General features: G+C 50.5%; 7 protein-coding genes across 7 annotated transcripts; 6 read left to right on the forward strand and 1 right to left on the reverse strand.

Moving 5' to 3' along the window:
- Positions 1 to 2,243: 2,243 nt before the first annotated feature.
- On the forward strand, positions 2,244 to 3,248 carry J3458_019928 (uncharacterized protein; the record flags this gene model as incomplete). Its single annotated transcript, XM_007814363.2, has 1 exon — positions 2,244 to 3,248. The coding sequence occupies one exon, from the start codon at positions 2,244 to 2,246 to the stop codon at positions 3,246 to 3,248; it is 1,005 nt and encodes a 334-aa protein (XP_007812554.2).
- A 398-nt stretch (positions 3,249 to 3,646) lies between these two features.
- On the forward strand, positions 3,647 to 6,679 carry WDR6_4 (WD repeat-containing protein 6; the record flags this gene model as incomplete). Its single annotated transcript, XM_007814364.2, has 2 exons — positions 3,647 to 3,770; positions 3,836 to 6,679. The coding sequence occupies exons 1-2, from the start codon at positions 3,750 to 3,752 to the stop codon at positions 6,677 to 6,679; spliced, it is 2,865 nt and encodes a 954-aa protein (XP_007812555.2). The 5' UTR covers positions 3,647 to 3,749.
- Positions 6,680 to 12,971: 6,292 nt separating this feature from the next.
- On the forward strand, positions 12,972 to 14,147 carry lad1 (L-arabinitol 4-dehydrogenase; the record flags this gene model as incomplete). Its single annotated transcript, XM_066121769.1, has 2 exons — positions 12,972 to 13,144; positions 13,217 to 14,147. The coding sequence occupies 2 exons, from the start codon at positions 12,972 to 12,974 to the stop codon at positions 14,145 to 14,147; spliced, it is 1,104 nt and encodes a 367-aa protein (XP_065973386.1).
- Positions 14,148 to 15,140: 993 nt separating this feature from the next.
- Positions 15,141 to 15,879, forward strand: ATP20 (ATP synthase subunit G atp20; the record flags this gene model as incomplete). The annotated part of the gene is made up of 3 exons (XM_007814366.2): positions 15,141 to 15,387; positions 15,486 to 15,570; positions 15,648 to 15,879. The coding sequence occupies 3 exons, from the start codon at positions 15,141 to 15,143 to the stop codon at positions 15,877 to 15,879; spliced, it is 564 nt and encodes a 187-aa protein (XP_007812557.2).
- Positions 15,880 to 18,587: 2,708 nt separating this feature from the next.
- Positions 18,588 to 19,942, reverse strand: J3458_019932 (uncharacterized protein; the record flags this gene model as incomplete). The annotated part of the gene is made up of 7 exons (XM_066121770.1): positions 18,588 to 18,675; positions 18,747 to 19,181; positions 19,249 to 19,398; positions 19,450 to 19,506; positions 19,557 to 19,708; positions 19,768 to 19,861; positions 19,929 to 19,942. The coding sequence occupies 7 exons, from the start codon at positions 19,940 to 19,942 to the stop codon at positions 18,588 to 18,590; spliced, it is 990 nt and encodes a 329-aa protein (XP_065973387.1).
- A 2,216-nt stretch (positions 19,943 to 22,158) lies between these two features.
- J3458_019933 (uncharacterized protein) lies at positions 22,159 to 22,813 on the forward strand (the record flags this gene model as incomplete). The annotated part of the gene is made up of 1 exon (XM_007814368.2): positions 22,159 to 22,813. Exon 1 carries the CDS (start codon positions 22,460 to 22,462, stop codon positions 22,811 to 22,813), a length of 354 nt encoding a protein of 117 aa, XP_007812559.2. The 5' UTR covers positions 22,159 to 22,459.
- A 1,540-nt stretch (positions 22,814 to 24,353) lies between these two features.
- J3458_019934 (uncharacterized protein) lies at positions 24,354 to 25,912 on the forward strand. Its single transcript, XM_066121771.1, has 2 exons — positions 24,354 to 25,372; positions 25,423 to 25,912. The coding sequence occupies exons 1-2, from the start codon at positions 24,991 to 24,993 to the stop codon at positions 25,467 to 25,469; spliced, it is 429 nt and encodes a 142-aa protein (XP_065973388.1). The 5' UTR covers positions 24,354 to 24,990; the 3' UTR covers positions 25,470 to 25,912.
- Positions 25,913 to 27,767: the final 1,855 nt, after the last annotated feature.

Here is a 27,767-nt window from a genome sequence, read left to right on the forward strand (position 1 = left end):
CTTTCTTGGCAGCGACAGCGTCTTCAGGTGGTTCCTGTCTGGGGAAGCTTGGCACTAGCTCGCAATGGTCCTGGTGTTGCACCTTGTGTGATCTGGCCCCGCGATTGTTGTCCTCAAAGCCGACTGGACTGGTCGGTGGGAGGCCGTGTGTTCTACTTGATCAGTCAGCAGCCGACTTTCCGCTTGCCAGCGACAAATTTGTGGCCTGGGGCACCCGTAGCGTCTGCCACTTCCCTCGCACACCTGCTGTGGTGGCAGCCGCAGGATTTGTCACAGAGCCTCATGGTGGCAACGACTTCTAAATTTGGGATTCTGCCCAAACTAGTGGAGGCTGTGCCAAAACCTTAGCAACACATGCAGCCAGCAGCCAACGCTATCAGCAATCCCAATGATTGTTTTAGTAAAAAAGCGGGATTTTACTGCCAAGAGACGCACCAGGCACACATCGATTCGCTCTTGAGCCATTTGCCATGGTCTCGGAAGCACCGCTTTGCGCCGTGCGACACCGGCAATGCCATCTACATATCCCCTAGAGTGCGATAAGGCTCCAACGAAGTCACGGGACCCACAACAGCTGGGTGACTTCGGGTGACTTTGCTAGTAGCCCGTCGGGCTGCGATGTGTGGGATGTAGCTCTTTGTAACTCGAAGGCTTGTTGGGACTTTTATCATAGTATAATTTAAGTGTGAAATAAAGTACCTTTCATTTTCTAGTTTTTAATTGGCTTAAAATCCCTGCAAATACATGGCTGGAGCCTTATCGCACTCTAGGGGATCCGGAGGAGAGAAGGGGACATGAGCAATGAGCAATGAACCCTTTTTGCTCGGTGAGTAACTGCTCGTGTAACGCAGCATGCAGCTGATATGGCCAATTCTGAATGGCTGGGCATCTTCTTACTGCGACTAACAAACATGGAGCCAGAGTTATTGTAGGTGCAGCATTCATCTGTTGTCACAGCGACTGTGCTCCGACTACACACATCCGCCAAGAAATGGCACTTCGAAACACTGACAAAAGAGATGGAGTGCTGCTGATCAGTGGATGTGGTCCAATGTTCGTCCACCATGGCCACGAACGTGTTGCGCGTCGTCATCCACACAGCAAGGATTCAACCATGCATGACTGGGCGAACGATGTTGCGTCCTCGTGTTTTACTCTGCTTTTGTGGAAAAGAAGGAGGGGAATATTCATCCGGTGATGGTCCTTCTTGCTTGACCTTCCTCCGACGCCTGACAGTCGTATCAGATATCAGCCACTGCGTCATTCTTTGCCAGTACCACCTGCGCAATACAAGGCCTTGAGCATCTCAGATTCACGTTGCGGGGAGTAAAATGTGCAATGAAATCAAGACTGTCTGCGAAGAACATGCCGCAGCATTTCCATGATCAATTTTACCCTGATTCGGAAGCATCGATAAATGGGGAGGCTGAAGTGCACTAGCCGTGACACGCATCAGCACGCCGAGTGAAAAGCTGCCTTACCTGGTCCGTGAGGGACAGCTCTGTGGGGGACAGTGGTTCGGAATTTCCCTCGTTAACATGGATAGGTGAGAAGTAGCACATCTCCGTGTTATGGGCGACTCATCATGGCGCCACGACTCGGCCCTCTCTCGAGGCGCAGAGTGCAAGAAGTTGTGACACGGCGCCAGGCCCTCCCTGGTCTTTGGCATCAAGCCACATGCATGAATGGCAAAAACCTCACCGACCCGCATATCAGGCTTGGAACTAACTTATGCTGGCGTGGTGCTGCGTGGTTGCTGCGCCCGAATGTGGTGGGCAGCACAGCATTTCGAGGCCACCCGCTGCTCCGCTCTTTTTGGCTCTGTACTCTGTCATACTCCGTACTGCTGTTCTTTTTTTGTTGCTTGTCGGTCTGCGCCACTCCACGTTTCGTAGGGTCAAGTTGTCATGCGTCGACGGGCCCAACCTCGCGCCGCCATGTCAGCACCGGCACCAGGCAGCTCGGATAGCCACAACTCTTGTTTATATAAACACGACTGGTCCGGCAACAGACTGCCCACCTTTTAGATTTCATCTTTTAGTCGTATTTTGCGTCTGTTACGTCTGGTATTTCCAACCCTTCACTAGAGTCGCTGAAGCATATTTTACACGTCGACGACTCTCAGCATACATCATCTGCCAGCCTGCCAGGTGTGAGTGACATCGCGGGCGTCAATCGAGTATCTCACAGGAAAGTCAGAAATATTCGCTCACACGCACACACGCCCGCCCAACACCGCAACCATGGGCGTTGGTCGATTCATTTGTGTCGGCTTACCGCTGGCCCTGACAATCGCCTCCATCGTCGCTCTCCTCGTTGCCACCCTCTCCGGTGTCGCTCACAGTCAGTTATGGATGTTCCGCGTGGATGTTAAAGATATGAGCATCAGCCCAGCCGACCTAGGCAGCGTCGCAAACACACTCGGCATTAACCCTCGCGCCGACAAGTCTGGCAACATTACCGCTGCCGACCTTGGCCTGGCCAACGTATACGAAATCGATCTCTGGGGCTACTGCTATACCGACAATGACAACAAGCGCCAGTGCACAAAAGCCAAGTTTGACTGGGCCAACAGTGCTCTCAACACTACATATATCGAGAACCTAGGCAAGTCTACGGGTGTCGAGGGTTTCAAACTTCCAGACGAGGTTAAGGGCGCTTTGAAAACTTTCCGCACTGTCGCCAAATGGACCGAGGTTGCTTTCATCGTTGCACTCGTCGCACTCGGCATCCAGTTGGCGGTTGGCATCTTCGCTATGTGTTCCCGCGTTGCATCATGCCTGACCTGGCTTGTTTCCAGCCTCACCTCCATCCTGGTCGGCATTGCTGCCGGTCTTTCCACTGCCACGGCTTCCATCGTTGTCGGCGCTATCAAGGGCTCCAACAAACTCTACGGCATCAAAGCCGATGTTGGCACCCGATTCCTCGCTACCGTTTGGATTGCCACGGCTTTCGCCCTTGGCGCCGGCTTCTTCTGGATTTTCACCATCTGCTGCTGCAAACCCGAGCACCGCCGTAGAGGTGGCAAGCGACACCTGGATTCTGATGACGAGAAGCTCCTTCCCAACGGTGGTGCCTATCGCCCCCTTTCCCACAACTACGAGATGACCAGCGGCCACAACAATGGTGGCTACTACAACCCCAACCAGAACCAGCAATTCCACGGTGGATACTCGTCTGGTCCCCGGCATCCTTCTGGCCACGGCCGAACTGATCTCGCCTATGAACCTTACTCTCATCGGGCCTAGGTTGCATTGAATTTGAGATATTTGTCTCTTTCCTTTGTTTTGAAACGAGTTGGAGCGAAGGATTATTTGTGTTATCATATTCTGAGGTTAGGCATTGTTCCCGGCGTTTGGATTATCTACGATGAGGGCTTTTGGTTTTAGACTGATCAGAGGTCCCCCCCGAATTAGTCCCTAGGACATATGGTATAGAATATTAAGGTATACGATTATGAATAAACGCTCCAGTATAAATTACATGTCTAATTATGCCTGGCACTGCGTGTTTGTTGTGTTGTACTATTTTACACAATGTTTTTTCCGTGACGAATGCTAAGCCCACACAATGGTATCGCGCACCCAACCAAACCCTCAAAATTTTTGGCCCACCACCTTCACTCGCCGTGGCATATCACCGTATTCTTCAACCCAGCAACCAACTACTTTGATGCACTCATGAGGAAATCCCCTAATTTAGACTTGCATTCGCTTCCTATGGCTTCCTAGTTCACGCAATTGACCGCAATGGCTCAAGCGCCAGCTACCGTACTTGCCTCCATCCCCCAGCCATTGCCTACGCCTCTTTCCACTTGGTACTGACCGGGATACAGTCCAAGAGCTCTATCAAGCTCAAACGGGAGGTCTCCCAAGTGCCCATCACTTCCGTTGGCTTACACACCACACTATCGGGCAAAGTGTACATATTGGCCGGCGAGGATGGTGATTTGACAGTGTATGATGGCCCTCCCACCGACACAGAGGAACCCATCTATCGGGTATGCGTGTTTGAAGACCAGCCCATTCATGGCATCCGCGTCCACAAGGATGAAACGTCCTCGGCTGTCACAATTCTCCTCTGGGGAGCTTCATACGTCGCTCTCCTCGACGGGACGCCCCTCGACGACAGGAACCAGCCTCTTCTTCTGGCAACCACCTCTGCGCCAGACTGGATCTACGACGCGGCCGTATCCCCGTGGGACTCGTCCATGGCGGCTCTGGCGACCGCTCACAATGAAGTCGTTCTAGTGACGTACCACCCTGACGCCCGCACCCTCACCACGGGCGACGTGACCTCCCCCTCGAGACCGATGCTCTACGCCTCCCATCTACGATGGATATCGCCCACGGGCGTCCTGGTGGCAGCAGGAACGGTATTCGGCAACGTCATCGTTTGGAAGTACCACGCGGAAACTGCCTCTCACACCATGCTCTTTGTGCTCCGTGGCCACGAGGGATCCATCTACGGGGTAGACATTTCGCCAGAGCTGGCGCTACCGAATGGATCGACGGCTCGTCTCCTCGCCAGTTGCAGCGACGACAGGACAATAAGAGTGTGGGATATAAGCAAGCATGAGGGACCGCATGAATCTACGCTGGACTGTGTTACGGAAACCGGCTTCAAAGCTGCCGAGAGCTATGACGAGGTGCAGACCGCCTGTGTAGACGGACAAGTCGGCCCTGTCGCGGTGGCAATGGGCCACGCCTCGCGCATCTGGGGCGTCAAATTCGGCGTCGAAGAGGGACACGTCGTCCGGGATGGCCGACTGCCCATGTATTCCTTTGGGGAGGACTCTACCGCCCAGCGGTGGGAATTGTCTCTGGACCCGTCGCTGTCGGGCACGATTTCCCACCGGCAGACGCACTCGCTTCACGACGGCAAGCATCTTTGGGCGCGGGCGCTGGACATCCGGGACGGCTGGATTCGCATCGTCACCGGCGGCGCAGATGGCAGAATCAGCTTCATTGAGGAGGCGGCCGCTGTTGGAGAGGCTGGCGCCCAGCTGACTACAATAGATGTACCACATCTGCTACAGTCGTTGTCGGACTCGTCTAGTGCGCGTGAAGTGATAAGTCGGTACGACTTTATTCTCGACGACACCATGCTCGTCATCACAAATGCCGGTAGATTGTTTCTGGGTTCATTGTCTGGAACCCACTCGTGGGAACAAGTCGGTGTTGGTGAAGATGTCGCGCCGGACCTGAGGTCGTGCTACGTCCTGCGGAAAATCGGCCACGGCGCAGCGGTAATAGGAACCACCAGTGGCAGGATTTTCTTCTTCCAGGCTCGCCAGGTCAGGCCGGTAGGGAGCGTTCCGGGGAGAATCGTGGAAATCAACCAGCTCGCAAGCACCGCCGACACCATCGAGCTGCTGGTTCATCTCCACGGGTCCCCGGCATCACGGTACTTGACCCTCTCACCCGCAGGACGCCTTCTTTCGGAACGCCAAATCACAGGTCTGGACGTCCGGTTCGTCGCCATCTCCGCCACGAGACTGGATGACCTGCTCCTGGTCGGCTCCCGCCACGGATGGATGTCTATCCTCGTTCAAAGAGACGACGCATGGCACCCGGTTCTGGATCTAGCAACACGCAGCCGCGACGCAATCACGTCCATCGTTCCCATCCCGCCTAGCCGGAACCCCTCGTCAGACTCGCGACACGTCCTCGCCACCAGCCGCGACGGCAAATACAGAATATACCAAATCCGACGGACCGACGCCGCCACTGCCGCCCTTGCCCTTGTACACGAGACGAGCCCCCCCTTTGGACCCATGATAGAGGGAGCGTGGTTTTCAAACACACCTACCCCGGAACTTCTTCTCTACGGATTCAGAAGCAGAGACTTTGTAATCTGGAACGAATCTACGAGAGAAGAACTGGCAACGATCAACTGCGGCGGTGCCCACCGCACATTCCGTCTCAATTACAGCGCGGAACAACCGGAACTATACAGATTCGCGTATACCCGGACATCCAAGCTATCCATCTACTCACAGGCTCGTGTGCCGTATCGTACCGTAAAGTCCGGCACGCACGGCCGTGAGATTCGCGCGCTGAGCTCGAACAAGCGGTATGTTGCATCGGGGGCAGAAGATACCTCGATCAGGATATGGGAATATGTTGCTGCGGATGAGAAGAAAGAAAGGGGGTCAGCGATGCGGTACTTGGCATGTTTAAAGGCCCATATCACGGGAATCCAGAAACTGCACTGGTTTGAAGACGACTACCTTCTTAGTAGTGCCGGGAATGAGGAGTTTTTTGTGTGGCGCGTTCGGACCTTGGATTCTGCGTTTGCGGGTCTTGCTGTTGTTTGTGAGGGGAGATTTGCGGATAAGAGTCCGACTAGGGACTTGCGCATCATGGGTTTTGATGTTTCGAGGGCGGTGGATGAAAAAAGGATGGTCATTACGCTGGCCTTTTCTAATTCAACGCTCAAGACTTATGAGTATGGCACAGATGGTAGCTTCAAGTTGCTCGCGGCTGGACTCTATACCGGCGCATGTATCACGCAATTGAGGCATCTTGGTCAGAGGGATGAAAATCTTTGGATGTTGACGACGTCTACGGATGGACACATGGCTTTGTGGGAAGACCGGAGCGGGATCATCTGCCTTGGGCAGCCTCACGCTGCAGGCTGCTGCTCAAGTACACCAGAGCAGCATCAAAAGCCTTGATATGGTCAGACAGAACGACATCTTTCATATATTGACGGGGGGTGATGATAACGGCCTTGGATTTACAAAAGTTGCCGCGGTCCGAGACGATGCTGGTCATACGGAGTACCGGTTTGCTGGTCGTGGAATCGTTCGCAGCGCCCACGCAGCATCAGTCAACGGTGTTGCACTGCTGGCACAGGGTCAAGCTGACGGCAGCTCCGACCTCGTCGTCGTAAGCGTCAGCAACGACCAGCGTATCAACATTTGGCGAATCGCAAAGAGCAATCCCCAAAGAGTTACACTGGCGAGTTGCATCAGTAGCGGTGTGGCGGATCCTGGCGATGTTGCGGTTGTCGATCAAGGGAGCTCACAGCATGTGATCCTGGGCGGGATTGGAGTCGAGGCATGGGGTGTCGTGCAATGAACGACTCTGAGACAGGGTGACGATAAGTGGCAGCCATCGAAGTGATGAGTCGTGTCATGTCGTGTCGTGGTGGTTGTCGACTTCACGTTGTTGCCGCTGAAAGCCATCCATCCTCCGTTCGTAATGGAAGGAGCAGGCTGTAATGGGCCCCCGCGACACACGGAGTATACTCGGGTACTAAAGCGAATGACGGCAAAACCGAATACACAGCTCCAACAGAGATGAATGTCTTGGACTGTTCGAGAGGCAAACGCTTTGTATGACGGCAGCTAGAAAGTAAGCGAGAGTGAAGTCGCACATCACACGTCGCAGACGCTGAATACAACCCAAGTTGTTCCGGATTCAGAAGATGTGGCCAAGGATACAAAACACAGAGTGCAAGTACCGCTATCAACGAGGCTTTGCCGTGGTTATACGAACTGGTAGCCGAAATGGCTGACTTGGGAGCAACGGAAGCAGACTTTGCTGATAACTTGAGTCATTGGAATATTGGATACTCTGTACGTTTGTTGTAGACAGCGAAACATGAAACTTGACACCATGAGGGTTCCTGGTCCGGCAAAAGATCCTCTGATGCATGATTATATGCCAGAGTGATCCGCCGATCCGCAGCGCATCCATCATGGGACTGGATATGGCGGAATCGGGAAGCCACGACTCACATACATAATGGGGGAGCAGAAAACAATGCGGTTTCGGACGGCACCCCGTCATTGGCGAGCTGATTTCCGCGCTAGCCCAAGACAGCGCAATTCACAGTAATGCACAAAGGCCAAGCCACATCTCTGGAAGGAGCGGGTCCCGGCACCATCGACCCCTGCCTGCCCTGCGCGCCCTGCTTACCATGCTCAGCGTGCATGGCGGCCAACCACCCGATCTCAGGGCACCAACATTCCAATCCTTCCCCCGCGCCAATCCCTTTGCAGCCTAGGCTACTGGTACGGCCGTTTGTACAAGATCCAGTCTTCACATCTCGAAGGTTGAAGCCTCGGTAGCACTGCCCTCTCACGACTCACGAAGCACTTGTATTTTCTGTGCTCCATTGTGCCTCGCGAATGCGCAACCCTGCCGTCTAGTCGTCTTGGTCACTGCGTGGAACGCAAAGCCCCGCAATCGGCGGCGTCGTCCGAGCTTTTCACTCGACAGACTCTGTCCCGAGAGAGAGCATCGTGGATCCTCGCCTGCCGGGGCTGCATTCGCAGGACGCTGCAACCCCGGTCTAAATATCTGCACCACCAGCTGGGTTTATGCCCTCGGCCGCTCGGCCTCCCGCGCTCCAATTGTCCAAGTGTCTGCACATAAGTACGATCGGATCCTCCCAGGTTCACGGCCCTCACCCCGCAAGTTTGTTAGAGGTCGACGCTCACTCTTTCCTCGCTTTGACCTCCTCGGTTGCAGTCCTCCCCTCGACTTTGGGTAGATTTTCCATTGTTTGCCTGGCAACTTTTGCCTGCCGGTCTTTATATTCGGTTACTTTCAGCCCTCACTTCGGAAACTCGGTTCCCTTTAGCAAAAACGCGCGCCGCCAAACATTTTCCCATATCAGAGACTACATCTTTTGACGCATTTCACATTTCATCGACAAATCATTCTTCTCTACATATCAGCAACTATGAAGTTTCCATCTCTTCTAGCAGCCGCCATCGTGTCCTCGCCTGTCATGATTGTCATTGCAGCCCCCATCGGTCCTTCTGGCCCATGCCCAGACGTGAGTACCTAGGCCAGGCTTTCATGCTTTGTAATGGCAAAACTTGTCTCCTAATGCGTTCTGTAGTCAAAGGTCGATGCTATCCTCGACGGCAGAATGGAACCTGAGGAATGCTGTTCATATGGAAAATGCAGGCGCGGGGTGGTCATCTCCGTCGGGGAGTAGGCTTCAAGCAGAATCAGTCAAAACCGTCGACGGCACCGAGCAGACACTCGGAATTTTCTTTTTCGTTTCTATAATTCATCGGCGTTTGATACAAAAAAAAACTTTGAATTTTGTTCCCTGGTTTTGGAGCAAAGACTCGGTTGGGCTCACCCAGCAGGTACGGAATAGGACTGACAGAGAGCCCGGCTATTTTTTGTGTTTTATTCCCCTTCACTGTACGGAAACCTGGGATATGCATTGGTGCAGAATATCTGCAATTTTACGAATGTTACGAATAGGGCTTACAGGCTACTCTGTGTTGCTCTTCAGTGGGCTCTACAAGCATCGCCTACAGAGTCAATGGTTTCAAGTCTGAGATCAACTCGCAGCAAGTTGACCTAGTCGTTAGGTAAAATCAACGGGCGGTCCTTCTATGGAATGAAGGGACTCGTTGAATACGAACTGTCAACACAAGACTCTGGCATATCTTGTTCCTCTCCGTGACTCCAGCTGAGCTTTGCACATTGGTATCCATCCAAAATTGCCTGTTTAGCCCAGTAGCCTCTCCACCTCTGGCCCAGCGTCGGGGCCATTCCGCGGACGGTTAGAGATCCCTGCACTAGACAACATCGTAGTACCAGGTTGCATCAGGAGGAATACGTAGTACGGCTTCTTATCTAGCGATGGGATACAAGAATGAGGTCATTGGTCTTGGCGGGCTCCCGGCCGTCGGTGATGCGCGTTGGCAGCACCGAATACGATTTGAGGGGAACGGGCACACACAAAACAGACAGACAGGATAATCGTAAAGCGTGTCCGAGGCCTTTCCGCTGGTCGAGAATGCAAAAAAGAGTATATTCTGGGTGTGGAACTCTTGAACGCATCGAGAGCACAGGGCACACAACGCGATGGCTTGTGGACTGTGCCGTCACGTAATGGGACCCATGCTTCCTGCTTTGTCGCCGGTGGGAGAAAGAAAGCGTTCCCCTGCATGTGGAGGAGGCATTCTCTTGTCATGCTCTGCCATGCTCGGCTGCATGACGCAGCGGGAGAATGCCGTGTGCAAGACATCATCGTGTGGGTTGAGATACGCATGCGGCCTCGTTTTTTTTTTCCTGAACAGTCAGCTTCGGGAAGCGCCCGGCTGACGAGCTTGGGCATTTCCCAGCTGATGGGATCAGGTGGATAGGAATGTGATTGTTGATGTCGTTTGGCCAGGGGGGTTAATTTCCTGCGGATGATGGCTGGGTGCGAGGCAGCTTGGTTCGGGTGTTGCCGAGCGTGGTGGTGTTGGCCGGGCGGCCGGGCTGGTGCTAGCATCTCTCCTTTACGTTGGAAATAGCCAAAGGTACTGGGTACCTAATAGCTAAGCGACTAATATAGGCCACGAGGTGGCCAAGTCGGCCCGTTTCGTTGGGTCGGCCGCTCGTTCCTAGGTACCCAACACTTGGCGAATAATATGGGCTTTTTGTAAATGCGACCAAGGCGGGCCCAACTGGGTATCAGAACACGTTTCGATCCCAGCTCTGCTGAATAAAGCACTCAAATACTCCCAGTCGTCATAACGAGTACACAGTCCGCCTTGTCCATCTGCGTCATCAACGGATGGATAGCATAACATGGCGCCTGGCGTACGTGTCTTATATCAGCTATCCGGGCTGTTTTGTAAGATACAGAGTGAGTCGGTTACACAGTCACGTTATGCCAAGACTGCGAGTGATGAGGTGCAGCATCCTGAAATGTGTTTGGTTACCCGCGCCAGTATGCATATTATCTCCTCCCTCTGGTTCTGGTGGCTCACAATCAATATCAGATCTCCTTCCACCATGGAGGGCAAAAAGAGATGATTCACTTGTTCCCAGGGCCCAAAAAAAAGTATCTGTATGCGATGGGCGGAGCAGGGTCAGTATTTGCCCAGATTGGTGGCGTAGCTGGGAAATTGACAGCACCAGAAGGCTGCTTTTTTCCGGTCCGAAGGAACCGCAGGGAGCTTCTTCTGTAAATAGCAGTCGAGCGAAATCCCAGCGGCAATGGTCAAAGTCATCCGTCGCATCACCATGATAGTCTTGCTCGACGCTAACGAGAACAGCTATTGTGTTACAATTCATAAGCCTTGAGTTGGCGCTTTGCAGAAAGAGATACTCGGCTCCATGAGAAGTGACCCTTTAGCACATCCATGGATAATACAGTCTCTTCCCTTACATATTATGCCAGGATAGGAAACCCTTACCTTGTCGAGTCAAATATTGCTACCTGACCAGTGACAGCGGTTGCGGGGGGTCATGGAAGTCGCAAAATGACCGGAATCAAGCTTATACACCTTTTCAGCAAAATTCACCATATCGTCCTGGCTACTAGGGGCTGTGGCCTATATACAAGTAAAATGACCACCACCCATGATCAAGTAAGCAGGAGACTACATCAACATCCCTATTCGTGGCGGGGATACGCAACGCTGCTTACCAGATGTTATACTTGGCAAAAGCATCACCCCAAAGCTCAATCAAGACCTGCACGTCATCCATATCACTTATACCGCACCGCAATATGGGGTGCTGTCTGGCCAGCAGAGTCCATACCACGGGCGTTTATATCTACGCCAGGTTGTCGAGACCGCATCAATGTCTAGGGTAGTCTATGCATCCTACTTTTGCACCTTGAAAATTAGCTGATGATGCATTGTAATTTAAGAGGATTGACTGTAAAGTCCTTTATGTAACAGGCATCACTCTGGTGGTTGTTCAATAATTGCTGTCTTTTCCATTTACTCCTGAAGCATTGGTCAAAAGGTTGAAGACTACACAACAAGACAATGGTATATCCTGTGCAGTATTGTAAAATCGGGGACCGCTTGCATATAGTTAGCAAAAGGCAAGTATATTTTGTCAGAAGATTTATTCTGCATGATTCGCTGTCAGGCATTGATTGTACAAGAGGTGTATCACCGCGCCTACTCCGTATAAGCTTGCAAGATCGGCCACAACTCTTCGTGTCATCTAGCTGCATCTGCACGCCAGCTCAACCCTTTTCGTCATGTGTATGATAGACCCGCAAGACTCTTTGGACCAACGGGCAGGCTTTAGGACCCTTCGATCGGGTGGATCTCTGCAGTGACTATGCAACGCCTAGACGGTGCGGCGGTAGAATATCCCATTGGAGCGGCTATAACGATGGGCAGAGTTTCATATCCCAAAAGCTGCGAATTTACCAATCGATAGATGAAGTGTGTAAATATTGCTTTCTGTCGGGAAGTTTCACTGCAGCAGACGCGGGTTTTTCGGTTAGCCGTGATGATCAGGCGGACACTGCCCCATCCCCGTCAGGACAGCTGTCGCCTCGTCCTACCCTGCCGGAACGTGGCTCTTCCTTGCGGCCTATCTTTTTCCCTATGGGGTTGGTTCTCTGTCGACCGGTCCTGCAGATGGGCTGGATTCGAGCGACGGGATGGATGGGCGCTCGCCGGATGCTGTGCCAAACCAGTCGACCTGTCGCGGCTTGTTGCACAACATGCCCGAACTGTCGTTGTTTTCACGACGGCTTCATCTCCGACTGCGATATTCGGCATGGATTCCTCTAGAAGCAGGAAAAAAGGGGTCTCGTGACAGCCGGGTCGCGCCCGTGTCTTGCAACCGGTCAAGCCATGACGAATGACCTTGTTCCCTTTTGTTCGGATCGGAGCTGTCATTGAGCCGTGATTGGCGCGGCAGCTGGACCTCTGGCGTAGTTGGCTCGTCGAGGTTCCTAGAGGGCAAGAGCTTTGTGGAGGGGGTCCACCGAGGCGTGGCACTTCAACCCGCTTCAACTTCGAGCGGGGAGTACCGGCGATTTGCCCGAGCTTCACTCTGGGATCAAGCTAAGGCGCCTTCTCGGAAATGCTGTTCTACATCGATGTTCGTCTTTGCAGGCTGTCGTCTTGTGCCGGCAGAAGGGTTCAGGCGAGTATAAGAGCCAGGCACTTTCTTCATCCTTAGGCCAAGCACTCTGTTTCAACACCCCATCCATCCTTTCGACTATTCCATCTTGCTCACCTTGAAATGGCCCCCGCAGCCACCGGCCTTTCTCTGAAGCCAAATATTGGTGTTTATACGAATCCAAAGCATGACTTGTGGATTAGCAAGGCCGAGCCTACCGCTGAGAGTGTTTCCGCCGGCTCGGACTTGAAACTCGGTGAGGTGACAGTTGCTATTCGAAGTACCGGTATTTGCGGGTGAGCTTGCATTTCCTCCGTCTTCTTTGTTTTCCTTGACAGAAAAGGTGCGTCCTGACCAAATGGAACCAGCTCTGATGTTCACTTTTGGCACGCTGGCTGTATCGGCCCCATGATTGTGGAAGGAGACCACATCCTGGGTCATGAATCTGCTGGCGATGTCATCGCGGTGCACCCGTCCGTCACAAACTTGAAGGTCGGGGACCGCGTGGCAGTTGAGCCCAACATCATCTGCAATGCTTGCGAACCCTGCTTGACGGGGCACTACAACGGCTGTGAGAAAGTCGCATTCTTGTCCACTCCTCCCGTGCCGGGGCTTCTACGCCGATACGTCAACCACCCGGCTGTCTGGTGCCACAAGATTGGCGACATGTCGTATGAGAACGGCTCACTTCTCGAGCCCTTGAGTGTAGCCCTTGCCGGCATGCAGCGAGCCAAGATGCAGCTCGGAGACGCAGTCCTGGTCTGTGGTGCCGGCCCAATCGGCCTGGTTACCATGCTGTGTTGCGCCGCCGGTGGTGCTAGCCCCCTCGTCATCACGGACATATCAGAGAGCAGACTCGCTTTTGCCAAGGAGCTGTGCCCCCGAGTAATTACTCACAAGATCGAACCCGGCTCTGCCGAGGACACGGCAAAGGCCATTGTGAAAACATTCAAAGGAGTCGAGCCCGCCCTGACCATGGAGTGCACCGGTGTCGAGAGCAGCATCGGTGCCGCCATCTGGGCAACCAAGTTTGGCGGCAAGGTGTTCATCATTGGTGTTGGAAAGAACGAAATCAACATTCCATTCATGCGCGCCAGCGTGCGTGAAGTCGACATTCAGCTGCAATACCGGTACAGCAACACTTGGCCTCGGGCCATTCGCCTGGTGGAAAGCGGTGTCATTGATTTGTCGAGGTTGGTGACGCATAGGTTTCCCCTTGAAGATGCCGTGAAGGCCTTTGAGACGTCGGCAGACCCCAAGAGCGGGGCTATCAAGGTACATATTCAGAGTTTCGATTAGACGCGTCGTTGGCGAAGCTATTTGTATCCATTGTAAAGTAGAGGCTATGGCGTATTCTGAAGTGAGGGTGACTTCCGAAATGGGAGCGTACATAGCTGTAAAGCACTGACGTACAGGAGATGCAGCATGAGAACATTTAAAAGATAAGCATAATACGTTTTGGTGTTTGAAAGGATGTGGAGCAGAACAATTGCGTTTACATTGACGGACAACAGCGCTTTTGGTAGCTCGGAAGGCTGGCAACAGAGAACCAGACTCTAGTAAATGTATCTCGGGGTCGAGCATCCCCGCCAACGATAGTCTCCATGAAATTCTTTGGCACAAAAAAAGGGACGCAAAACGTTCCCATCCCCGTTATGACAGAGGATGTTGGAACATGATGAGTAGATAGATGGGCACTGAAATATTGTCAACAAAGTTTGAATGTCCCTTCCGGCGATAACGGATCAAATATAGCGCCACTCGTAGGATTTTCAGAGCACGGCGTTGAAAAAGTGTCGATTTAAGGGGGATGGGCAAGGTCGGGTTGAGATGGCGTGTTTCCCTTTCGTATTACAGAATGCATTGACTTGGAGATGAAACATCATTCGCATCGCGCATCCCACAGCGCTACTCCACAACGACTAGAAACACGCGTTCTCGGGCTTTAATAACGGCAGAGTCAACCGTTTGCTTGCACCACGACGCTCAGGAGTCGGGATTCAGGAACATGTGCCTGGCCAAGACGCATCCGAAAACAGCCTAGCGCCGACCAACCACGAACCATCCAATCCAATCGGCCCAGGAAACCAGCTCACGAATTCTCCCGAGCTTTTTTTCTCCCTCAGCCAGAAACAGCCGACCACGAACGCCCCAAACCGCCGTCAATTGCTCCCGCAGCGCATCAATCCGCACCGGAAGGCATCTCGTCGTCTCATCCCCGACTCTGCGAGCAGGTCCTCTCGTCTCTCGTCTCTGCCGACCGCGCCGCACCGCACCACACAACCCGACACCATGGCCATGTCGCTCGCTCGCTCCATGATCCGTTCGCCGGCTCTGCGGATGGCATCTCGCCGCTTCGAGAGCACCGCCGCCAGCAAGGCCAGCGAAGCCGCCAAGGAAACCGCCTCCAAGGCCCAGCAGGGCTTGTCACGCGTCACCAGCGCCGCCGGTCCTGCCATTGCCGGCGCTGCCAGAGGCGTTGGCAATGCTCTGGGCAAGATTGGCGGCCGTACCGGACGTCTGATTGCCTTTATTGAGCGTGAGTCTTTCGCCCTTTCAGCGCATCTTTTTTTTTTCTTCCATGAGTACCGTTCGATGCTATTGGGGTGTTTGTTTCGATGCTAACGTCCTTGCCAGGCCAAACCCCCTTCGTTGTCTACTACTCCAAGGTCGGCGCCGAGGTTGCCAAGCTGGTCTTCCAGGGCCAGAAGATGAGCCCTCCGTACGTAGCCATGCATCCTTTCCCCTCTGCCCAAGCATGCCATTGAGCGAAGACGCCTAACACCGAATGCAATGCAGCTCCGTTGCCACTTTCCAAAACACCTACCAGACCCTCTGGCGATCCTTCCGGCGCGGCACCCTCTTCCAGTCGCCCCAGAACATCCTCCAGCAGGCCCGCAACCTCAGCAACGCCCAGCTCGCCACCGCCGGTGTCGTTGCCGCCGAATGTCTTGGTTTCTTCACCGTCGGCGAGATGATTGGCCGCTTCAAGATTGTCGGATACCACGGTGAGACCGCCTCGCACCATTAAGCAGAGCACGCCTGCATGACGGCGAACAACAAATTGGGGGTGGGGGAGGATCCGACAGTCTTCTCTCTAGCGTGCAGCCAGGGAAGGCTCAGGAAAGGCGGGCACACGAGCGCAAAACGAAGCCGAGATAGAGATGGGCGAGGGGAACAAAATAGACGCGAGGATAATTCGTTGGTCGAGGCTGCCTCTTTGCTGTCCCTGTGGACGGGACGAATAGTTTGGGCGTGTCCGTTTTCATTTGCTGCCCGGCCTTGGGGGGATCCGACGGCAGCGACAAACACCAGTGTGATTGGGGCTCTTTTCTTTTGTCATATTGTACATCAGACGCATCATCATTACCACGGCGGTTTCCGTCCGGCGTGGCAATCAACAGGAACTGATATGATGGTATCAAGGACATGCCCTCTTGCTGTGACTGCATTGTCCGTGGATGCACTCGAGTTTACGTAGTAGAGTTGACGTGTTGATGCCGCGTCCGGCAACTACACGATTCCAACAGACGGTCCAATATTTCCCAGTGGCGCAGCAGCCTGGAGCCGTATTCCTTCCAGAATACTAGGGATACTACCTACTTTGGGTAGGCAGCGTGTGAAGAAGCCGGCGTGCAAACTCGACGTTGAATCAGGGAAGCAAGGGGTGCCAATTCGCTGCCGCACAGGCCTCGCACCTACCCAAGTACCCGGGTCAACTGGTACTTACGTAGGTTGGCTGGCGGGCAGTCAAAAAGAGCCAGACAAGAAAGTTGACATGATAGGCGCCACCCGAACACGGAGCACATAGAGGTACCCGTACCCAGTAGGCACGCCACCGCTCAAACCAACAAACCGCCCATTGGCAGACTCCTACCCGTTGGTACGTATATTATTCAAGATACTCCGTATATATATAGCCTCGAGCTCCCATCATACGGAAATGCCCCCCGACGCAAAATCAAACATTCGCCCCTTCAAGCCCAGGACAGGCCCCAAACATGATCCAAACTGTTCTGCCATGGCTGGCATGTCTCCTCCAAGATTAACGGGCGCCGAAGCCTGACAATATGTGCGCTATTCAAGCTTCTGTTGCCTACTCCTCTACTCCTGACAATACGACGCGGCCTTTGAACTAGTCACACTTGTGCCCGGCGGTCCTCCACATGCCACAGCCGTCTAGCAATGGAAACGTTGCAGGTAAAGTGAGGTCTCGGGCAAGGCCCTATCGGCATCTGCGTCTCGGCACTTGATCAACTGCAGACGCGGCACGTGATTGTCTGGCTCAACACCGGTCGTACGCAACAGACCTCGACACCAGATTTTGCAAAGGTTCGGTGCTGACATTACTCCGTGTCCTGCAGCCTGTTGCTGGCTTCTGACCCTGGTCGAGCAGTAAGTAGGGCGGGCGTCCATTGTACCACGGTCCACGGCACAAGGCGGCCGACTGTCATACGACGCCTCAAGCCATTCATCTGGCGGCAAATGAGTCCCTCTGGAACCCTCTGGGAGCCAGGAATAACCGATCAAACTCCCAAACCTTGACCCACCGTCACAACGCCTGCCTGCCACCCTGCCATCACAATGCTACATCTCGACTTGGGCCCGGAATCAAATCCGCTTTACCTGTACGCTGCCACTCCCTTGTCCTCAACGATCCAGCTCTAGAATCTGCCATGTAGCAGACACATGCGCTCAAAATACCGGCCAAGAAAATCAAAAATCAAAAAAAAAAAAAAAAAAAAAAAAAAAAAAGATGCCAGTCAAGTGTGCGAAGCTGAACGCCACGAGATTAGTCGCATTTACACTCCTTCTTGAGCCCATGGTACATTCGGCCCTTGGTCAATGGGCTAGTTCTTGCATTTGCCGTTCTTTTGTCTTTGTTCCGTCCTTCTGCCGCTTTGTGTCTGAGTTGTGGCTCTGACTCGGCCCCCTGGATTCCAGGTAATTGATGGCCACCTGATGCTCTTCTTCGACCAAAGTCTCAAATTTCATGCTACCCCTGACGAAAATGCTTCCAAATCACCTGAATTTTCGGCACCAGATACACATATCTGGCGTTTAGTCGCAGCGAAACAGTCAAGGGTGCATAAGCAATGTCGACTGGCGACTGCTTGAGGCCTTCACGCTCAATAGACTGGAACCAATGATGGGCCGTTGGTATATCCTTGGGCGACCAGGTGGCGAGTTTAGCTAGGCAGCCCTACTCTGCTCTGTTGCCCAAATAACCAACAAAAGCACGTACTATAATTCGCTCTCCAAAGCCGTCCACATGCTTAGAAAAGTAGTATTTGTAGCTCATGTGCATGTAATATTTGCTTGTTCGTTGATAGCTGCCTTGCGGGCTTTGCAAACCGACCCTTGTTCCAAGGACGGATGATTGCTGGTAGCCACATCACGATAGAAGCGCAGTTTAAACAATGTAATAATATTATTAACATTAAAAGAAAAATGGGGCATCATATGCTGCACGATCGCTTGCTTGACTGGGATCTGCATCGGTGCCCTTCACCAAAGGTCCACCCATAGCTCATTGATAATAACAATAAAATAAAGGGCGGTCAAAATGAATACGTTGAAACCAAAATGGGCCTCGGAATGTTAATTCCGTCACACAGGAAGTGAGCATCTGTAATTGTAATTGCTGTAGTGCATGCTGCTTTGTGTTTCGTCGTATGAAGTTTCGACGAAAGGCTGCTTTATGCAGCTCCCTCGTTTACATCTGCTCCTATTAAGGTCCTAACAACGCGGGGCAATCAAAACTTGGTCGTGTGATGCCGCAATGCCAACTTGGTCAATTGACGGTCTTCGTGCAGACCAAATATGCCTGGGTAAGCCCATGTTCATTAGTATCGTCTCGACTTGGCTCCTTTGTCAATGCATTAACAGAGAACTTACACATTAAAGTAGGTGTGAAAGCGCAGCTGCAAAGTCTCTTTGACGGCTCTCTCACATAGGCGACTAACTTCGCCCATGTCCATGCCCAATCCTTTAATCATAGGCATCAAACTCATGGCTTCGACCCCACGAGAAAAGCAAAGGTTGAGCCATTTTGCAGCAATCTGCTCATTTTTGTCGGGCATCCAGGGTCCCATGTAACCACGAATAGTTTCCTCCTTGAAATCGGTAAATCCAGCATCCTCAATTGTCTTTCGAATCGCAGCTCGGTCGATTCTGGCATTGCGGCCAAGCCTTTCTAAAGCCGTAAAAAAAAGGGTTGACCACTCCTCGAGAGCTGATCGCACTGGGATCTCGCCTCCATCCCCTTCATCCCAACGAGGTACCCAGTCGATCTCAACATGCTCCAGATACCCCGACCCAGGGAGCAGGTGACTGCAACATTGTGAGTTATACCGAACAGAGAACTAGGTATTACGAGGAAATGGCTTTTTTTTCTTACTTATGTATGTTGCGGTAGATTTGCGACCACAGGGGAGGGTGCACGCTCCCAAAAAGCATTCGAAGATGCACTAAATCGCAATGTTTCATCAACGGGCCCCAACATGGATCTTCAATGTCAAACTGCACAGCCGTCACTCCGGGGGGAATTCTTCTCCAGATTAGCTGTTAGGCTGCCATAGCACAAAAGGTTGGTACGTACTTCTCGGCTTGAATTTTATGAAGGTCTACAGCCATGATCTCCGGCTCGGGATTGGTTCTGCTACACGATGAGAACATAGAAAACTCGAATAGAAACACCTAGCTGACCTTTCCGCAACATGATTGGCCCAGATACCGGTTCCTGTGCCTAGATCCATGATTCGAAGCGATCGGGTAACGGGCAGGTTAGGCAAATAAAGGGCATCATGTCGGGCAACCAGAAAGAATTGGTGAAACATATCCATCCTATTAGTTTCTTCCTAAATAATCTAGTCAGGAATTAAGGAGTAAACATACGAGCATGAGGCAGCTAACATACCGCATCGATCGGAAATAGATATTTCTCCTGTCGCCATAATCCATAATATCGTCCATACGCTGGAAAGACGGCAAGTACTGGCGTTGGTTGGACTCTGGAAAGGTATTGTTAGTTATGGTTACCTGAATTAAAGTAGCACCAAGAGTTTTGAGGGGCCATACGAATCGTTGGACATCTTGGCCGCGCTGCCCGAGCAGAGCTGGCCCTGAGACAACGCGAGAGTCCGGCGGGAGGCACTCAGACGTAATCTTTGGCTGGGGCCCTAGGCTTTGTCGGGGACACTTGATTGCGGTCTAACCGTTCTAAATAACTTGGTTTCGTGGTCTGACGAGTTGTCTAACAGCATAGTAACCCAAATGTTAGAGACATCATCAAGGTAAAAGGCAAGTAACTGTTCATGCCGAGAAGAATGACAGCATATTGGGGGGGAGGTAAAAAGAAAAAAGCAGACTGCCCCTGAGATGTCCGTGTGAGAGGCCATGGCTTCTAGACTAGAGACATGTAACAGGATTATCGGATTATCTGCAGAGGACTGGGAAAGAGAACCAAAAGAATCTCTCCAAAGCAACTCTACCCGCAGCTTATTTTTTGGTGACACGACAAACAAAGAGGAGGAAAGAGTGACAATGTAGCGGAAGGTGTGAGGGAGAATGTCCTGTGCGTGAGAGCCCCCACAGGACATGAAGTGCAAAGTCAAGGGTTGAGTTGGACGACATGCCTGGCTCCGACAGAGAGACTTTGGCAACATGGCTGCATCATGAGACGCCCAGTGCCGAGTTTAAGTTCGAATTGATACAGAAACTTGGCCCCCGAGGGTTCAAGAGAGAAGCAAGTGTGCGAGAATGTAAGGATTGGAGTTGGAACAAGAAGCATAAAACCACTTACATGGATATGACAATGCTGACGACTCCAATTGGAGTGAAGTTGTGGAGTTGACTCAATAAACGGGCGTCGGACTGAATTGGTAGAAATGAAGCAAGTAAGAGACTTGCACGGCACAAATGGCGGAGTGTGAGCGGAAGCCTGTAAGTCTGTTGTGATTTCTAGACGATACAACGGCGATTCTTCGCTAATGAAACTCCTGGTTCGTTTTCCTCTCCTCAAACAGTATGGGAGTATGTGACACGGATTGCTTTGTTCTGGCGTGCCCTCATGAAGCTGTAGCCAGGGATGTGAGGTATTCTGAGACACGGAATTGGTATGAAGAAGGGCTTGTTTTTTGTCTGCAATCAATGTGCAGAGAGAGTTCCCAAGCACTGAGCCAAGAGGCGGAATAGATCAAGAAGAAGAAAGGGACAACGAGAGAGAGGCCGAAGGCCGCAAGGGGCAGAGTAGCGGGATATGGGATATGGGTTGTGTCTGGTATGCTAAAATGTTGGTAGAATAAGGCCGTCCGTCTTTAAAAGAGCATGTGATGGTGAAGACTGGAACAAAATATAAAGTAGAAACCGGCCGGGAATGACGCCTTATTAATACTTATTGGTGAGGTTTGGGCGGTAGTCTGTTGTCTCGTCAGGGCGCGAGAGGTGTGCGTGAGAGACGAAGAGGCGTGTGTGTTCGTGAGTTGATGCACATGTGTGCGCTCAAAGTGTGTGCGTGGTTACCTGGGGACAAGGCCGAGTTCAAGTTGGGTTTGACCAGAGGCCAAACATACCTACCTGCCTAGGTAAACAGACTTTGACAACGACAGGCAGGCATAGGGCCCAGATGACTTGCGGAGTCCCGGAGGGCCAGAAGCCAGTTGACCTCTTGTGTCGCCGAGTTTGGCGTGAAGGCAGCTCCTGTTCACTGGGGAAGGGCGGCGAAGCGCAGCGAAGGGCACCCCCAGGCCTTGACCTGGCGGGCACTTGCGGATTGGCAGTGGCAGCCGGCGGCTGACGCCAACTGTGGAAGGCGCACTCTGGTCTTGCCCACGCGCCTGCTGGGATCAATGATGCTGCACCTGATGCAAGTGGGTGTGTGGGCAAACGACAGACATTGAGCGCCACAATCGACGGCGAGAAAGGCCGGCCGGGTGGCCAAGTGCCTACACCACCTGGGTAGCTTCAAGAGTTGTTTTGGAGTTGATGCTCCAGTGCTGCACTGGGCTTGAACATGGATTGGACACGGCATCCGGGGCCTGGGCTGTCCAAGTCGGCCAACGTACCAGTCCAGTGCAGTGGTCTAGGGCTTGTCTGGCAGGCATTGGGCGCGCCATTGGACTTGACTCGACATCAATTGGCATCAACAAGAACGCCTCGCTTGGTCAAAGTATGGTTGTCAGTGGCGGCTCGCCCTGGGTGTGTCCAGAGCGAGTGCTCTGGTACCTAGTACCGAAACGCATGCCACGGCAAGTAGAGCCAGAACGGGGCACGGGACATGGAGCATGGAGCACTGGAGAGTGACATTGAACTTATTTTGACCTGGAAACATACCTCGTACAGGAGCTTGACATGGACCCCTACAAGGAACTTGTGGCGGCGGTGCGCTGTCGGTTCAAATGTCCCGGTGCCAGTTGGCGCTGTCCACCGACAACGGCAGACCACACGACCGACCATAATCACACCTCGCGAGACCCCTTCTCACTTCCCCATGGACGGGTGTGCCTAGACCAAAGTGGTGAACAAAAAGCCAACAACCGAAACAACAGTGAACGCAACAACAACGCATGATGCGGCCGGTCAGTTCGTAGAGGCCACGGTGATTGACCATCATGCAAAGAATGGCAAGTTGGACTCACGCTAGGGTCGAGCGCGAGGCAGAGTCCAACTGGAGCGCGGCACCCACGCGCACGCAGTACAAGTCCTCGGGAAATCGAAAACTGAACAGAGCAGATATCAAAGAGATCAAATCAACTCTGACTCTCGATCGCCCAGCCATTCCTGACGCAGCTGGGTACCCAGAAAAGTACTCTGTGCAATGCCCAACTCTCTTGAACTCGACGCGGAGACAGGCGGCAGACGACAGACGACAGACGACAGACGACAGACGACAGACGACAGACGTGGAGGCCAAGCAACCAACAGGCAGTAGCTTTGTTAGACCAGGAATTGTAATTCAGCCATAGCCCAAATTCCTCAAGTACATGCGAGATTAGACAATATTGGCCAGCAATTGACGGCTAGACTTGGTGTATAGACGCTTGTCTGCGTGTCGATGCCTAGTTGTAATATGCGATGCCATGTAGCTCAGGACGGCAAATCTCCCCGTACGTATCCGAAGCTCCATGTCACGTCAATATCAATGTCAATGGCGCAGGGCGATCCCTTGACAAGGGGCAGTTGGTTTATATACCACCAGATGCCTCGATGCGATTTCTCGTTTCTCACCCTTGGAATTGGGTTCTTCTGGGATCCTGGGGCCGGACCCGAACCATCTCTGGGGGATTCGGCCCCCAAGGTCCAAGTGCGCTGTCGCAAAAAACACTAGTATTACCTCTGTGCTCCGCTTTGTTGTCATCGGCGGTCTTGAGCAGCCCCTGCCGGAGTTGGAGAGGAAAAGCAAACCATCCTCGCTTGCCCGCCTTCCCGCCCGCCCGCCTGCTCATGAGACCCCGGTCTCCCCCCCCCCCCCCCCGGCCTGCTCCCCTGCTCCCCTGTCGACCTGTCGCTGTGCGCAAGGCACCGGACGCCTCACACGGCTACTAAGTAGCTTATTGCCCACTTCCCCCCTGCTCCCAGATGTGCTCCTAGAAATTGCATCCTCTGTCATGCCCACGTTTGGGCTCGCGTCAAAGCAATGGAAAGCTTATTGAGGCCAACTGAGTGATAGGGCATAAAGTGCAACTTTTGGCCTCATATTCTCTTAGCTGCTATCCGTTGCCCAAGTTCCCAAACCAATGCAGCCCACTCACCGTTGGATGTTTGTTGAGTGGACTTGAGTCTTCTAGCTGGCTCCAGAGTCGACAACGGGCTCGAACTCGTAGCTTCCCGTACATACTATGGCCAGACAGGATCAATTGATTGTTACAACACCAGGGCGGGGGGCAGAAACTTGAGAGCTAATGATAGTTGGCCATCAGTTGCACATGTAGATCCCAGCGTCAGCTTTCGGAATGTAACTTGACTTATTCAAACCAAGGTTGTACTTGAGTGTCGGAAGCATCATGCTCGATAAACGAGTCTGCAAAGTCTAGTGGGCCGCTCCCGTGACCGAGGTATTGTTGTGTGATGCCGCGACTGTCGCCGCGACTGCCAGGAACCATGATGCACTCACAATGTCTAGCGGCTGCTTTTACCCTGGCCAGCAGGCAACATGCACCCCCTCTCCCGTCTCACGCCCCTCCCCCCATTCTTCACCCTCTCCAACCTCAGTGCATGTTTCCTGCATCCGCATCGATCTTTTCATTCCAGAATGCGCCTAGCAATGTCACCCTGGGCTCTGCACACCTGTGAAAACTCATGCATGTACCTACCGCTGTTGTGCCACCCCAAGACTCCCTGGGGGTTTCCGAATGGTGTGTCACAATCTCATCTGCTGCGCCATGAACCCGACTTGCTGACTTGCTTGGCTAGGGCTCCGGGCCACAATCTCGGGCTATATGAAGTCCCGCCACGTCTGACACGGGTCACAGGGAAAGATTTCGGTATGGTTGTCATTGCACAGTGCTATTCTGTCCTACGAATACCCACCTTCGATATTGCGAGCACTAACGGTGGCGCGCGGCAGGGCGGACGCCATCGTACTGTACTATTAACGCCACCAACCATCAACACATGGCGTGTACGCTGGGACTGGGTATTGGACGCTTCCTCTACAGCCTTGCAATGCGCTGCTGGGTGTTCCAAGTATCAAGGCCTGGTAGGCGAGGGAGGACAGGCTTGTGCTATCGCGGCCTCTTGAAGGTACCAGTATGATAGGGAGCCAATCACTCATCCAGATGGCTTTGGAGAGCCCGGGCCGCCCGCCGATCAGGACCATCCGTGCCATGTAAGCCCGTGGCAGGCCCACGGAATATGTCTTGCCCAACGGTCTCCAACATCGGCATCAGCCCAAAGATTGGTCCCATGTGAGTGAGCCCTAGCGGGAACGGTAAAGGGCCGCCGTCGGTCTCCACTGAGTCTTTTAGAAGACGACACCGGCAGGTATGCGAGACACTTGCTCAAGCATCTGTCACGATTGGGGTTGATTTCACGGCAGCGCGACTAAACGTAAGCAATGCCGGCCACGGAGCACACTGCCTTGCTGTTGCAGCTCCCCTGGGCCGGCTTTTTTGCGACGAGACACTAATATGAAAGCAAATAGATGAGGGACCAGAGGCTCATTAATAGCTTCCCTTTTTTGCCGGCTGGTGCGGAAGGAGGTACTCAACAGGGAACAAGAGTGGCGATTGCGCCAACTTTCAAGACTTTTGTCAACGAATTTCTTAGGGTGAGGAACCTAGGCCATAACATACCAGGCGCGGCCAAGTTTGGACGGACATCATCGTCTATCGTTCACAGTAGTACATCACGGCGAAACAGGAGTGGGCAAAGAACTATGCTTCACTCTTCTCAGCTTGCATCCGAGCCCATTCATTACGAGGCGACTGTCCATATGTTTTGGCAAAAATATGGCGCCACTGATGGCTCATGTCAGCGTCAATTGCGTCGCGCATTACCCAAAGTGAAGAAGGCCTTCAATGTTGGCAAGTGGGATGTCCCTTGTGCATATTGCAGGTCCTCTAATGCTGGCAAGCCCCAAAACTATTTCCTAGTACCACTGATGATGGTTACGGTGGTTAGTGGTCGCCGCCGTGTTACACAATGGCGCGCGGCAACACCCTCGCACAAGCATCCCTGAAAAACCACCTCCCGAGCGGTTGAGCCGATTCCACATCCGTCATATACTGCAGCCCTCCAACGTGTACTTTCATACTGCTGGCCACGGATGTTGATAGGAGAAAACTATGCAACCCTACGAGGTAAGTGAAATGTGTTTGTTAACATGTCGCACTTGGTTATCCTGGTCGCTACTTGAGAGGGGTATCAGTATGCACCAGTGTATATTGGCGGTGCTCCTTTTCGGACGGACATACATTCAATGTTCCCATGTTATGTTGGGTGGGGTACGGAGTTGATGCGTACTAGCACCTACGTACTCGTGCCACGCCCCACTATTTTAGGGGCCTCGTTTCACTCACCACCTAAAGGTAGTGCTTATCATTAACGCGGCCCGATTATTAACGCGGCTTAATTTTAAACTTAAACGCGTTTAACCGTAAAAATACTTATAATTAGCGTTTAAAAGTTAAAAAGTAAAGTGAAAATACGTATAATTAAGGCCCTTTAATTTATTAATAAAAATCTAAGTGTAAAATTATACGCTATAGCCTAAAATTTTAATGTATCTTATAATAGGCTTTAATAATAATAATAAAGCGTTTTTATTAAGAAAAGTTATTTAATAGTAAATATAAAGCTTTTAAGAGAAGAAGAAGTTACTTTATATAATTATATTAATTACTTTAATAAAGTAAATTTTATTATTTAAGTTAAATTTATTATAAATACTATAAATTATATTTTAAAAGAGAGGTTATTATTATTATTAATAGACTTACTTAAGCTTATTAAAAAGCTTTAAATTACTTACTTTATTTAATAGTATTAATATAAATACTTATAAAAGAAGTTTAATTTAAAGCGTAAAGCTTTAAAAGATATTAAAAGAACTTTTATTTACTTTAATACTTTAAAAGCTATTATAAAAGAATATAAAATTCCTATTAAAGATATTTAAAATATAAATAAGATTAGCTTTTATATTAAAATTAACTAAGATTATTTTATTATTATAAAGCGAAAAATAAAGCATTGATTTTTAATATTAGAAAATAAGAAGATATTTATAGCTTTAAAAGTTATTTTTATTAATAATAAAGTTATTCTTATATTTATTATTCTTTAAGGGTAAAAATATATAATATTATAATATTAAATAAAAAAGCTTAAGGTAAATATAAAGCTTATAATCTTATCTTTTAACTATATAAATAATAAGATTATATTCGCTTAAATATAATACTTTTAATAATTTATAAAGCCTATTAGTAATTATTACCTTATAATTTTAAATAATTATAAATTATATTATATAATTAAATTTATTAAATACTATAAAAAACATTAAATAATTCCCTTTATCTTACTATTATATCTTACCTATATCCTTTAACCTTTTAATATTATAGTATTTTAGCTATTAAAGTATTATTATATAAAGGCATTAAATATTATAGTTTATAATAAGATTATAAGTATTATAAAGATTAAATTTCTTAATTATATTTAAGATATTTAAAAATAAGCTTTTAAAACCTTTATTATAATATTAGCCTTTTACAAAACTAGAATTTCACTTTATAACTTAAAGCTAATTATTAAGACTCTTATATAATAAGCTAAGTAATATATATTATTATTATTAGCTTTAATGTATAGCTCTTTTAATTTTAAAACCCTTATAATATTAAGGTAAATAAATAAGATTATTAATAAGTTATAAAATATATTAAATAAAAATACCTCTCTTAACCTAAAATTTATATATAATATTAATAGATTTATTTATAAGTCTTTTATTATTATTATTAAGCTTATTTAAATAAAAAGAGACCTTAAGCGTATAAAAGTAACTTAATAACTATTATAATAATATAAAGCTATAAAAAATTAATTATTATAAATAAGTAACGTGCTTTTTATAAAAGATAAGCGTAAGATAATACATTAAAAGACTAAAAATAACGTTATTTTAGCTTATTAAATTATTAAAATAATTAATAAAAAATACTATAACTTAATTAAAAAAGTGTTTTTTAAAGCTATAAAAAAAGCACGTTAATAGTATTAAACTTTTATATTAAAATACCTAAAAATTTATGATAAAAAGGGTGTATATTTTAAGCGAAGAGGTTAATTAAGTTATTAGGTTAAAAATTAAGCCGCGTTAGTAATCGGGCCGCGTTAGTGATAAGCACCACCTTTAGGTGGTGAGTGAAACGAGGCCCCTAAAATAGTGGGGCGTGGCACGAGTAGTTA

Source organism: Metarhizium acridum (genome assembly GCF_019434415.1).
Source record: "Metarhizium acridum strain ARSEF 324 chromosome Unknown scaffold_568, whole genome shotgun sequence".
In the NCBI taxonomy this organism is placed as follows: domain Eukaryota; kingdom Fungi; phylum Ascomycota; class Sordariomycetes; order Hypocreales; family Clavicipitaceae; genus Metarhizium; species Metarhizium acridum.